Source organism: Artibeus jamaicensis, unplaced genomic scaffold (assembly GCF_021234435.1).
Source record: "Artibeus jamaicensis isolate MK-2021 breed Jamaican fruit bat unplaced genomic scaffold, CSHL_Jam_final scaffold_614, whole genome shotgun sequence".
NCBI classification, from domain to species: domain Eukaryota; kingdom Metazoa; phylum Chordata; class Mammalia; order Chiroptera; family Phyllostomidae; genus Artibeus; species Artibeus jamaicensis.
In genome coordinates, this window is record NW_026522050.1 from 3,906,080 (window position 1) to 3,919,910 (window position 13,831).

The 13,831-nt window shown below is 61.6% G+C and overlaps 1 protein-coding gene across 7 annotated transcripts in view; it reads left to right on the forward strand.

Moving 5' to 3' along the window:
* Positions 1 to 1,411: 1,411 nt before the first annotated feature.
* The window catches only part of SYT7 (synaptotagmin 7), a 56,674-nt gene continuing 44,254 nt past the window's right edge, over positions 1,412 to 13,831 (forward strand). For all 7 annotated transcript variants that reach the window (XM_037137746.2, XM_037137749.2, XM_053659223.1 and 4 more), the window contains exon 1: positions 1,412 to 1,661. In XM_037137746.2, the coding sequence (XP_036993641.2) occupies positions 1,631 to 1,661 (31 nt within the window). In that variant the 5' untranslated portion in view covers positions 1,412 to 1,630. The remainder of the gene's footprint in view (positions 1,662 to 13,831) is intronic.

Sequence of the window (13,831 nt, forward strand, 5' to 3'; positions counted from 1 at the left end):
GGGTGGTGCGTGTGTACGTGTGTGTTGAGGGAGACTGGAGACAGAGGTCTGTCCCTGTGGGTGCTGGCTTCCCCTGCCCACTGCACTGTGGGAAGGTGGAGGTGTGGCTGGGTATGAACTGTGCAGTATAAAATTAGGTGAATTTCTCAGGATAGGAGTAGGAGCCCTTGACTCTGGAAAGCCTGGGTCGCCTGTGAACTGCATTCTCAGGGCGGAGGGGACAGGGAGCTGCAGCAGGCCTGGGTTATGCCTTCCTGCCAACCCCCTTTAGTTCAGGATGGGAGCAGGCTCTGTGCTGTGTGACCCCTCAGTGTCCGCGTCTCCTTGTGTGGGAGTGTGCTTGTGTGTCTGTGTGTTGGGGGTGGGGCTGATGATGGTGGCGGTGGTGTTCATTAGGTACGTAGGTGTGTGCAGGGAGGTCTCTGTACCTGAAACCACCAATGGTTTGGTTCCAGGCCCTTCGAATGCTTGGGGAGAGGGGCCCTTCTCTGCCACATAACGGTATGATTCCGATTCTGCAGAAGGAAGAACTAGGGTTCACCAGATTTTGACTGAGCTGACCTGACAGAGGGGCAGAGAGGGCTAAGAGAGCCCCAGGATTGGGAGGACAAGGAGGGATTTCCTTCCTACCCACTGAAGCAAGGTCAAGGAAAAGGAGGGGTGGGTAGTGGAGGGGTTGTGCGGGAGAGGGATGGGCACAGGCTGTAAGCCTGTTTTCTTTTGTGGAACTGGGTTAAATGGGGAGGGTCACTTGGCCTAGTCCTCCACCAAGGGCGACGATCCTAGACTTTTCGGTTCCGTCTGTGTGCAAGCTTAGGGAATGGCCAAAGTGGCGGATCCGGCTCAGCCTGGCAAGAAACTCCACTCCTGGTTTTTGCATACACCAGCCCGTCTCTCGCGACTGTGGCGTAGCGGAGTCCCGAGCTGACGCCCTCGAGCCGCCACCAAGTGGAAAACCTGGATGGGATTTTCACGCCTCTTGGAGCGGAGTCAAAGAGCACTTCGGAGGAGGTGGCCGGCTTCGCGGTTCTGGCAGGTTCGAAGCCGCTGCCTGCAGGAGCGCACTGGCAGAGTGGGTCGCGCAGTGCGGCGGGACTCTCAGGCTCCAGGAACCCAGCGGGAGGGCCCTGGGTCCGCACCGCGGGGTGAGGGAGGGAGGGGCGCGGGGCGGCGGCAGTGCCCTCGGGCGGCTCTGGGCAGCGCAGGGCGCGGGCTGCAGTGCGGCGGGCGGCCGGCAGCGGGCAGCAGCGGGCGGGCGGCGCCGGCGGTGCCCCGGGCGCGCTCACACACGCGCTCACACACGCGCTCACACACACATACGCACGGCCTCGTACACACACACTCACACACACACGCTCACACGCGCTCCGGCGCGCACTCGCGGCGCGCGGGCCGGAGGGAGGAGGCTCGGCGCGGCTCGGCGGCGGCGGCGGCGTGCTCGGCGGGCGGGCGGGAGGGCTGGCGGGCGGCCCCCGCTCCCCAGCTCCGCGGCTCGGCGCAGCCCGCGCGGCCCCCGCCCTCGGACCCGCCCCCGGGGGTCGCCCGGCCCCATGCCCTGCAGCGGCGGCGGAGCAGCGCGCGGCCAGGGGCGGCTCTGAGGAGCCGGGAGGGAGCCGGCAACGAGGGGACCATGTACCGGGACCCGGAGGCGGCCAGCCCAGGTAAGCGCGGCCCCGCGCGGCTGGGGCGCCCCGCGCCGGCGGGCAGGACGGCGGCAGCGCGGGCGGCGTCTCGGAGCCCCAGCCCAGGGCCGCTGGAGCCGCGCAGACTTCCCCGCAGGGTCATCCCAGCCCCGGGGCGCGGGCTTGAGCGCCAGCGGCTCGGACCCCGGATCCCGAAGTCTGAGCACTGCCAGGCTGGATGCCCGGCGCCAGCTTCGCAGTGTCCCCACAAGGACCTCCCCCCCCCCGCCTTTTGCCAACCCCAGCAGCCCAAGGACAACGTGTGTGGCGGAGCGAGGAGCTGCTGCCCCCGCGGGAGCCGGGCAGTGCCCTCAGGCATCCCCGGGTCCCCAGCTCCAGTGCCCAGAAAGGGGAGGTGCCAGCGCTGGGAGACCCCAGGACAAGGATCCCGGGAAGCTCCTGACTAAGGTTGCGGGCATTGGGGAGCGGAGTGACATCGGCGTTGCCAACTGTGAATTGAGAGGGTACCGGGGGCAAGCGGGAATCTGGTGCAGCAGCAGGGGAGGGGGCTGGGGGGAGGGACCGCTGGAGCGTTGAGGATGGCAGGAGTACCTGAAGGGAAAGAGAGCCGAGATTGATGAGATCGAGGAGTATGGAGGTGCCAAGGGAATGATCTCCTTGGCTTGGGGAGGGAGGAAGCCAAGAACCCCAAACTCACTCCAGTCCTGCCGGGGGAGGGAGGGGGAGGGAGGGGGAGGGGCCGCGCTCCTTTGCATTTCTCCCGAGCTGGAGCCCGGGGAGTGGCCCGGAGCCCACGTCTGCTCGGCATCCTGGAAGCCAAGCCAGGAACGTTCCTGCCTGCCTTGGGCGATTGCTGTGCCATCTCCTCTTCAGCTCCTGGCGCCTCCTCACGCAGTGCCCACCTGTAGGCAGGTCCCCTGCAGCTCCTGCCCAGGCTGGTCTCAGGCCCCTCCTGGGGTGCCCCGCCCCGGGCCCAGCGCTCCCAAGCTGCCAGTTCCGGCAGCGGCAGCGGCAGCGGGGTCTCAGTCCCTGGGTTTCTCTCTGATGCTGAAAGCACAACACCCAGCCCGAGGACTTGCTCCTGGATGAGAGTCTCTGGGGTTACTGACGCCAATGTCCTGGGGGGGTGTCTTTGGGGGATGGGGAGGGAACAGCTCTAAGACCCTCAACAGAAGGGACCTGGAGCCCCAAAGCTTTTGAGGGCAGTTCAGTGAGCGTCTGCTTTGCCTGCTCTGGCTCCAGCCCCGCTTTGCTGTTTCCCTGAGGGGCAGTCTCAGCCTGTGTTTGCCTCCTGAAGAGTCAGCTCTCACCCCCATCAAGTCATTGCAGCTGAATCCAAGTAGGGACACCTACTGGTGCCAGGCATTGCACTCACTCAGTCCGCGGTCTAACCGTGAAAGACACTCCGTCTCCGTCTCTGGAACCTCATTCCCATCTATGCACATCCTGTAGGTGATGGCTGAAGGGCCACTGCCTTTGAAGATTCCTCCCTTCACCTGTCTGGACCTGGGTTGCCTGCCCTGGTATCTTCCCCCAAGTGGCTTCCAGCTGCCAGCACTTGGACCAAGGGCAGAGGCATTCTCCTGCTTTGGGTCACCCTCTCAGAAGCCAATAGCTTAGTTCAGAGACCAGCTCTGGGGTATGAGGGTGGAGGGGCGGATGCAGGAAGGACTCTCCCCTCCCCCTGCCTGGCCAGTCCGGCAGCCTCCCCTCTCCTGTTAGGTCAGTGGTCTGGGCCGTGCCCTCGTCCCCCCTCCGACCCTCCTCTTCCATCCCAGGCCTGGCACCTCTGCCTTGTGCGCAGAGGCCAACTTTACCTTTTTGGCATCTGCTAGGCAAAAGGCCTGGACCTTTCCCTCTCCCCCCTCTGCACACGGGCCTCTGTGTCTGGGGTGGACATTCCCGCTGCAGCTGCAGGGCCCACCAGCACTGTGGCAGGGGCAGCCCTGGGAAACAGGCCGGCCTGAGGTCTCCTTCTCTCTGGTGTGGGCACTGGGCTAGGTGGGGTCGGTCATAGCCTGCAGATGGCAGAGTCTGCTTTTTCTCTTAGCCCTGGGGATCTCTGTGGGACCAGACACCTCACTCTGGCCTCTGTGCCCCCAGCTTTCCTGCCTACCTCCTATAACCCCTACAGTTCCAGGCTAGACTTCCCCTTGCCCCCCAGCTCACCCCAGGCCCCCCAGACTCTGTTCCCCCAGCCAGGGCTCTGTGTACCCCACTTCTATTCCCCCATCTTTCCTTCGGCTGGCACCAGGTGGGAAAGATACACAGATTAGTTCCTGTGTGATTCAGTCTCTCTGGTCCCCCAGGGGCCAGTACCTTCTACATCCTCGTCCCTCCATCCCACTCCCGGAACACCTGCGGCCCAAGCCTTTAACATTTTTTATTGATCTCCTGTCCTCTCCTGTCCCCCCATGTCCTAAGCTGGTTCCAGAGGGTCCCTGTAGTGCCCCCACCCTCCACCTTCACAGCCCACTCACTTAGCATGTCTCCATAGGGCTTAGTAGCCTACTGCAAAGATCCTTACTCAACAGGAGAGACTCGGTTCCCTGCCCACGTGGGGCCCTGGCGCCCAGGCAGTTCTCTCCCAGATCTATCAAGGCTGAAGCAAGGGACTGTGGGGAAAAGCCGGAGCCCAGTGAAGAACAAAGACTCCCATCAGCTTCTGCTCTGTACTCGGCCCGGCCTTCCCCAGCTGTGCCTGCAGACTCACCTCTGCCGCCTTCCCTGGGCATGTGGCCTTCTCCCGGTGCTCAGCTTTCTTCCGTTCATTCACAGGCTGGCCTGGCCAGGCCTTCCTGTGTCCCTCAGATGCCTGTCCCCAGGCCAGGCAGGACCTCAGCAGGCCTGCAGGGGTCAGCGTTGCAGTGGGCAGGCAGGATGGCAGCAGGGAGGAGGGAGGGAGAGGTGACCTTGCAGTGAGTGAGCTATTGGGGCCAGGGAGGGGAAGTCTGGGCCTGTAGGGCGGTGTGGGCAGAGCGGTCAGGTCCTCAGGGTGGTCTGCCCTGCCCCGAGCCTGTCCCTGGGGCAGCAGTGCTTGGGGTCTCGTCTGTTCCACCTGTTAGCGGGCTCTGCTCCCTGGGGCAGCTCTGCCAGGCGGGTCATTCCTAGGGAGTATGGGGCCACGCCGCCTGGGCCTGGGCATGGCGGGTCTCCTCTCTGAAGGCAGAAGGATCCACAAGATCACCCAGGCCACTGGGCATCCTGTGGGCACCAGTTAGGGGCACTGACTGCAGATCGGGGTGTGCTCTGAGGGCCATCAGGGTTGGGGCCCAGGCTGGGGTGTGGGGTGGTCCAAGCAGGACCGCCTGCCTGCCTCCGTTGAACCATTCCACTGACAGACTCTGCTTTACCTTCATCTACCCGCCCCTCACCTGCCCCTTCTGCACTGACCCAGGCCTCCCTGGCCTCCCTCTGGGCTCAGGTCAGAGTCTAGGACTGAAGATCACATGATCTCCCAACAGGCCAAGGCCTAGAGGGGCACCCGAGGCAGAGCAGGTTTGAGACTCGGGGCAGCAGGACTGGCCTGTGGGACTTAGGTCAGGGTAGCCAGTGCTTCCAGGCTGTAGTGTTTGCCATGGAAACAGGAGCCCCCTTGGCCTTGGTTCATGCTGTTCCACGGCCTTGTGGGGACAGCTTGACCCATGGGCTGGGTGCTCAGGGACTGTGGGATGGTGGGGTGGGGTGGGGAGGTAGCCTCAGAGCCCCTGCTAGTTGGGGAAGAGGGGCAAGACTAGGCTGGATTGGGGCGGGAGCACACAGGCCGGCAGGTGACAGGTGAGGGACAGCTGGAAGGCACAGGAACATGTGGGTGTCAGGTGAGCAAAGACAGGCTCTGGAAAGCCGGGACCGGCCCCTTGCTGACCCCAAGCTCAGGCCCGAGGGACGTGGAAGGCAACGTGGAGCGTCAGTGGTGGCTGTCCCCCTCTCCGCCTCTGGCCCTGCTGTTGCAGGAGGTCTTTAGGGAAAGGCAGAGAGGAGTGCGTGGCTCCGCCTCCCTCTCCCCGCTCCCACTCCCTGCCCACCCCTGCTCTCTCAGGGACTTTGAATCCTTATTGAGTCTGATGGACCGTTTTCAATAACTGCTTCCCACGGGGGAGTGAGGCCGGAACAGCAGGGAGAGGAGTGGTGAGGGGCCTGGTGGAGGGTGGGAGACCCCCAAGAGCCCCGAGCAGGGTTCTTGGCCGGAAGCGGAGTTGACTGCACAGCCTCCTCAGGGGCACCGGGGCCCCCCATGTGGGCACAGACAGCCCAGCGTGGAGGAGCCCCCTGACCCTCGGACAGGGCCCCACAGGTGGCGTGTGCAGCTGGTAAGGTCAGCACTCTCCATTGGGGCAGTCACTGGTCTGGCAAGGTGCCAGGGCCAGCCTGTGCCAGCCCCGGCCCAGTACCTGCCTTCCTTGCCAGGGAACCCCAGCCAAGGGTGCCAGGCGGACTGTGCCAGTTCCATGGACATGGAAGTCGCTGACCTTGCAGGCCACGGGGGCAGCAGCGTTGCTGGGCCCTGTCCAATTCGTGTCCGGAGGACAGGGCGTTGGTCTCACCCAGCAGAATTCCCCCAGGCCTGGAACAGCGTTGGCAGACGGCATGGGACCTGTGGAAGGGGCTGGATGGCGCCCAGAGCTGGCGCCCGGAATTCTGGACCCAGTGGGCTGGAACGCAGGCTGGCCCGTCAGGCCTTCTCCAGGGGGCTCTGCAGCCTCCACCTGGTAGGGCCACTTGGGAAGGTGTGTCGCCTGTGGGGCTGGACTGGGAGCCCACTCGTATCGTGGGGCCGGTGGGGAAAAGCACTGTGCTGGGTACCTGCATGTGGCGAGGTGCAGGTGGCGGCTGGACAGGCCACCTTCACAGCCGTGCTCATCTGAGTGCCGTGCCGGCTGTAAACAGCAGCTGAGTGTTCGTAGTGAGGTTGTGGAGGTGCGCAGGGAGCTGTGATGGGAAGCACTTCCCCAGCCCTGGGCCCCTGTCCCCAGCTAGGCGGGGCCTGTGCCCTCCAGGGGCCCCACCTGCCCCCTGCCCCACCCTCCCACCCGCCAGCTTGGCTGCCTCAGAGGCCTCCACCTTTGGGGAGCATGGCCTCCCGGCTGTGCGGCACGCACGCAGGAGTATGGATGCAGCGTTGGCACTTCGGTGGGCATGGATACGGGCATTTCCACAACAGCATGTGGGTCAGTCGGCATGTGTGTGCGTGCTCGTGTCTGAGTCTGATTCTCTGTGTGTTTGTACACGCCCCTCCATCAGAGCTCTGAGAGAAGGACTGCCCTCCTCGTCCCCCCCCCCCCACAACTCATCTTGGTGGCCCTGCTGCTCCAGGGCCCTTCGTGGAGTGCAGGGAGCTGGGGGCTTTTAGGCCGGCTGGGGGAGAAGAGGGAGTGTCCCGTTCTGTTCAGCCCATCAGAGGATACTGGAGGGATGGTCAGAGCTGTGGCCCCAGAGGCTCCGTGGTGGCCACCTGCATCCGAGAAAGGGAGGAACTTGGAGCCCGCGGAGCCCAGCCTGCCCTCTGGGTCTGGATTCCCAGAAGCCCCAGGAATGAAGCAGAAGGCGCGCCAAGGGGTCAGTCCTAGAAGGGGAGGGTCTCGTGGGGCCAGCTGGTGCAGCCCGCACCCTGCCCCCAGACAGGGAAGGCTGGCGTGGGGCGTGGGAGGCCACGAGAGTGCCTGCGTGAGGCCCTGCACGAGGGGAGCGGAGGAGAGAGCCGTGTGGCTAATATGTCCAATTAAATTACTTCAAACCCTGCCGCGGCAGCTGCTCCCGGCGGGGCCGTGGGTACAAATTGGATCCGTCTCATTACCACAGGGTGGTGTCAGCGGGGCCGAGAGTGGTGGCCAGCTCAGTCAGCACACAGAGGGCCGGCTCTCACTCTGCCCAACTGGGCCCCTCTGGCCCTTTCCAGCATTTGCTCGTGCCAGCACCCCCTGGTTCCCCAGGTCCACTGGGTCTGGATATTGGGGCTGCACACCTGTTTGCCATCCTGACCCCCACGGCCACTCAGGGCTCTTCTGAGCCCTCACTTCCTTCTTCCAGGAGTGGGGGCTTCATGCTTTATAAGGGGTGCCAGGTAAGGAAGTCCTCTTTGGCCGCTCTACATGCCCTGTCCCCCCGCCCCAATAATCACAGAGTGCAATAATAGGGGGTTCTTCCTTGTGGAGCGCTCAATATGTGCTAAGCACATACGCCTGCATGGCAGAAGTCGGCTTGCTTCAGCCAGGTCTCTGGGGTCAAACAGCGGTCCGCTCAAACCCCTGGCAGGGGCTTTTGCTGCTGTGTCTTTGAAGCAAGTGACTATACCACTCTTGCCTCAGTTTCCTCCTGGGAAGTGGGTATCATCATGGTTGTTACCTCCCATAGGGCTGGAGGATGAGGCAGGAAACATCGTTAGCAGAGGGCCCAGCACGTAGTAAACACTCAACCAACGGCAGCTGTTATCGGCATTATCCTGAACCGAGTGATTGATGTGTGGGATGTGGGTTCCGGAAGCTCCGAGAAGGGCGGGCCTGGCTTCGGCCCCAGCGGAGGAGGAGGAGGAGCGGGGAGGGCTTCACCTAGGCAGGGTCCAGCTGGAGGGGGCCTTGCAGTTAGAAGCCGTGTGAGATTCCAGCCGCACTGCCAGGCCCGAGAGTGAGCTTCGGGTCCAGGGCCTGGGGTGTTGAAGGAAGAATACGAGCTTGCCCTGTGAGCAAGCAGGGGCTAGGCGTTCGGTATGGTGGAGACAGCACAGGCAATGGCCCGTGGATGTGATGAGTCTCGGCCAGGCGGCGGCAGTGAGTGTTTGAGCATGGCTGCAGGGGACCTTTGGGGGTGGCTGTGGGAGTGAGGGCCTGGGAGAGGGAGGATCGGCCCCACGATGAAGGGCCTGGCATTCTGAAACAGAAAAGCTGGATTTCAAAAACGGGGCAATGGAGAGCCGTGGACGGCTTTCCAGCTGCTCTCTCAGGAGACCATGAGTGCTGTGGCAGAGTGGAGGGCCTCTCACCCGCGCAGAGCCGAGCCCGCGGCTCCCGCCCCAGGTCTGCAGCGTCCTGCTGCTCAGGGGCCCTGCCCTTCGAAGGGGGTAGTGGGCAGTCAGGGGGGCAGCCTGGTACAGATGGGTGTGAATGGACACCCAGGGGGCTCCCCTGGAGAGCTGGAGTATCAGAAAAAGCCTTCTAGGGAGGGGTGCAGAAGGCAGGCCCAGGGTCCAGTGGACCCAGTTACTGCTTCTGAGGTTGGGATCTGTTACCCCGCCTCTCGCAGTGGACATCATCAGGGCCAGGCCCTGGAAGAGCCACATGGCTCACTCCAGCTGCCAGGCCCAAGTTCCAGAGCCAACCTGTTTCCAGGGCAACTAGATGGACCCCCCGCCCCTCTGTGCCCATGGCCCCTGACACAGTGGCCCACTCACATCAGGGCATGGGTATGTCTTCTCACTTCCCCAGGGGGTTGCCCTGGGTAAACACCTCACACCTCAGCGCTGATGGCACACTCACCTGTTGGTGTTTGGGTCGGTGTGCACCAACGGTGCTCATGTGTCCCCTGTAGCAGGAAGGCGGGGCGCGGGGGGCCCTGACACTGCCTACCCACCTTAGCTGGGGATTTGTCCCCCTCGGGGGCAGAGTCAAGGGAGCACCAGAGAGCCTGACGCCAGGATGAACTGCAGGCCACTTCGCAGTAAAGGAAGCAGCCGGGGAAGGGGAGGTCTGGACGACGTGCAGGTCGCCAGAAGTGGCGAAGGAGCATCTCCTGGCGGTGCCTGGTGGGTCCCCGGGCCTCAGTGTTCCTCTCGTGTACATCACTCCATTGGATCTTCACATCCGTCCTGTCAGGGAGATATCATTATCACTGTGGTGCAGGTGAGGACACTGAGGCGCCCAGAGAGGTGGAGTGTCTCACCATGTCACTCAGTACAACAGGGATGAATTCAGGTCCGCCTCACTCCAAAACCTAGGTTTTAACCACTGGTCCACACTGCCTGGTGCCCCCCTTATCCCACTAGGATCCAGGCCAGCCTGTCTCTCAACCCATCACTTGGAAGAGAGCACCGGAAATTGGTACTGGCGGCAGAGCTGGACTCGGAGGGGGTGCCTAGTGCCTCCCTCAGTGCTCAAGATGTCCCCTGCACCCTTTGTTCTCAGGTCCCTGGAGTGGGGTGGAGCTCTCTTCCCACCCTGTCTCCTCCCTCCAGGTACCGTGGAAGGACCCTCTCACTCAGGGCAGGCGTCCCTCACCCCCTGCTTGGCACCTGCCAGCCCCGGAGGAGCCTGATGAATTGGCTGTGTGCCCCCCCAGCCCCATCCCTCCTTCTCCAGCCCCCGCCTGGTTGGGGAGGTGCGAAGGGAGCGATTTCACAGCCTGTCAGCTGAGGCCTAAAAATACCCAGAACTCCAAGATGCTTGGGCAGGGGGAGGAGAGAGCAGGGACCAGGGATGGGGTGGTGGGGGTGCGGCAATAACTTGGCCAGAGAAGCCCTCACAGCCTCCCCAGTCTCTCTTGAGAAGGATGGTCAGAGGTCCCCAGGTCCCCCATCTGGCCCCATATGTGGCGATGATAAAGGGGGGTGTTCTCTACTGAGAACTCCACTCTGGCACTCAGACCTAAGAGAGGGCTCAGTCTCTGGCAGAAGCGGAGGACCAGGGCCCCCAGAGCCTCTGGCCGATGCCTCCGTCTCCCTCTGTAGCACCCAGCTGGCTGGCATCTTCAGGCCGTGGGCGCTAGGCGTGTGCCTGCTTCCTTCCTGGAGAAGGTGCCCCCTTCTGTTAGGGGCGAGGCGCGAGGAAGGCGGCGCGGGGCGGGGGGTGCCGGCAGGTGCGAGATGTGGCATGTGAGTCACCAGGCACTAGTGGGGGGCAGACGAGAAGGGGTGTGGTGACCCACGTCACTGCCACGTGGCCGTGTGCTGAGGCGTGGCACGGCCCCCGAGCACCAGCCAGTGCCCAGAACGGGGGGACGTGCGTGTGTGCATGTGGACCTGCTGGGGCTGACCCGGTCCTGGTGCTGGACGCTCCTGGGAATGTATGACCCAGCATGGCTGTTCCAGACAGCAATTACGTGAAAGCACAGGAGCAAGTGTGGAAGCAAACATGTCATGCCATGCACACACATGGTGGTGTGTGCTTCTCCTGTGGAAACATGATGGCATGTATGTCTGTGCACAGGGACATAGGCAGGCCTCTCTAGAGTACCAAGTAGGGACTGAGAGAGTCATTAGGGAAATAATGTGGAGTGACAGCCAGGGCAGGGGCTCTAGGCTGAAAATAACGGGGTTCAAACCCCAGACCTGCCATGCATCAATCAGCTTTGTGACGCTGGTCAAGTTAATTCACCTTTCACTGACGTGTTTCCCCACTGTAAAACGGAGACAATAATAGCACCTACTTCACAGGGTGGCTGGGAGGGTTTGATGAGTTAATGTATGTGAACCGCCTAGAACTGAGCCTGTCAGTTGGCACCACACTCGTACTAGCTCTTACGAGCTGGTCCTCCCCTTTGATGATGCAGGTGGGAGTACCAAGTTCAAGGAGGGCGAATGAGCTGCCCAAAGTCTCGCAGTAAGTTAGTGGCAGAGCCAAGACTAGAACCCAGGCCCCAGCACCTCAAGACAGGGCTTGTTCAAGTCTAGGACCTCACGGTGCTGCCCCTTTAAAGCCACAAGAGGCCCCTGCAACACAGGATTGCAACCAAATTGGCATCCGGGGCCTGGATCCACCACCGCTGGGCTGGGATCTTGGGAAGCCCAGGGTTTGAGCATCATTCCATGATGCCAGGGCAGAGGGGTCCCCAGGGCCATGGCCAGCCACCCGAGTTAGAACCGGGGCACTGGCTAGCTTGTGGGCTTGGCCAGTCACCCCTGAGAATCAGTTTCTTCCCTCTAAGGGAATAACAGTAATGCATACTTTGCAGGGATATTGTAGGGAATGAATATATGAGATCCTGCAGGTAACATTGTAAGTGGCTGGAACACGGCACCTAATAAGTGCTCAGTAGTGCTATTTGCAGTTATAACGCATGTGGAACCCTCCCACCCAGTGCTCCACAAATGGTGACTTTCTGTGCTTCCCTTCCAGCCCCTGGATACCCCTGGTTCCCTTTCACCTGCCACCCCGTACTCCACGAGGCTTACGCTGATCAGGGACGGACGTGCTGGCTACCAAGACCTGTCTTTGCCTTCTGTTATTGGCTTTGCCCAGGAGGGAACAGGACCCAGCACCGGGACTTAGTCCCTGAGCCCTCTGTACCTGGCCTCATCACCCACTTGCTACATGACCTTGGAAAAAGCACCATTAACTCTCTGGGCCTTGATCCTTCCTTTATAAATTGGGGAGGCAGGACCGCACAGTCCCAGAGCATCCTGCCCATGCAGCTCTGTGGCCCAGAAGGGCCCCTGGCTCAGCCCACTGGAGGGGGTGGCAGGTTGGCAAGAAGAGAGGTGGGCCAGTTGCCCTGGGTAGGTGGAGCATCTGGGGCCTGAGCTGGCTGGTGGCCTGCCGTTATGCCTGCCCGTACCTGTGGATGCGTAGGAGGGCATGCAGGCCCGACTGGCTGGGCGCTGACATTGGGGGAGGCTCAAGGGCAATGACGTAGAGAGAGCCCTTCTTGGGGCCCTGGGAGCTGCCACTCCAGCCATCCTCCCCTGCTCTGCTCCCCTTCTCCCCAGGGCTTTCCTCCAGCAGTTCCTCCTTCCCCTCGTCCTTCCTGTCTCCTTCCCCTTCATGGGGCCTCCCAGCGTCTGCCCCTCTCTGCCTCTTCTACTTCTGTCATCTTGGCTACTTTAGAGGGTGCTTTCTTCCTTCCCCTCCCCACGCAGAGGGGAAATTTCCCCCCTTCTTCTCTCCCTGCTTCCTGAGGTTCCTCCTCTTTCCTTCCTGTGACGCTACACGTGTCCCCATTTCCCTGGCTCCGTCTGGCTTCCCCTGCCGCTCCTGAGCCCAGGTCTCCCACTTACTCTGCATGGCATGTCTAGTCTCCTTCCAGCCTCTCGTTCCCTGGCTCTCCCACTTCAGGGTCCCTCCCTCCCCAACATCCTGCCTCCCTTCTTCCAGTTCTTCAGCACTTCTTACCCCTCCACCAGCCCCCACCCCCTGCTGCCCTCAAAAGTTCCCTGGCCTCCTTCCGCTGATGGGGACAAGCCAGGCAGTTTCTGTGGCTGGTGCTGCCACCTTGTACCTCAACGACCCACCACCCCTGTGAGTTGAGAAAAGGGGTCAGCCCAGGGCCCAGGGACTGGCAGTCTTGCCTCCTAATTAGCAGGAAGTAATTGCCTGGAAAAAAATTTCATTTAGACTGAGAAATCGAGACTCCAAGTTAGAGCTGAACCCACTGATGCCCCCTAGGGAGCAGGAGGAGGGGAGCAGCCCAGGTCAGGGCCTCAGGACTCCCCTCTGGAGATGAAGGCCCCTGGAACCCCCTCCCTGCCTTGCTCCCAGGACCCCAGCCTTGGTGAGGACGGCAGGTGGCACTGGACTGGGAGTCCCACCATCTTCATCCGAGTTCTGGCTTCACTCCTGTGTGACGGGGTAAGCCACTTATTCCTTTGAGCCTTAGTTTTCCTCCTGTAAAAATCAAATGAGACCCTCAGTCTCATGAGGGTCAGTTTGGACAGTGGCTATACAACCTCTTTCCGGCTGTAAAGTGCTGCAGGCATGTGTGCATCACCATCTTCCTCCACGCGGCTGTCTGCTAGGATGTGAGGATGGTGGAGAGGTAGGTGGTCCTGGAACCAAAGGAGGGGCAGCCAGGCTTCCAGCACAGGTGGATCCAGATGAGCTGCAGCATTAAAGGCAGACAGATGTGGTTTCCCACGCCAGCCTCAGCAGCCACCGGCTGCGCCTCCCTGAGCGGTCACCTCACCTCTCTGAGCCCTACTTTTGTCATCTGCAGGATGCTGGTCATGATGTTTCCCCAAGGGCATTGTAAGGCTGAATGAGATAATGTTGGCAGAGCTCTTGCCATAGTCTTGCCTGTAGTAAGTGCTCAATAAATGACATTGACTATAGCATCTACTGTAATTAAAGGCTATTATCTTCTCTCGCTGCCTGGATCCAGAGAAGCTGTGATTTTGAGTGTTGTCTTCAGGTGGTTTTATTTGTTTTGCTCTTTTTTTTTAGAAGGGAATCTTTGCAATCAGTGAGGCTAATACCAAGCAGCCCCTAGACACACCAGCAGATCTACTTCTCGAAGATCCCCCACCTGTGGGGCTAGGGGCCAGAAGT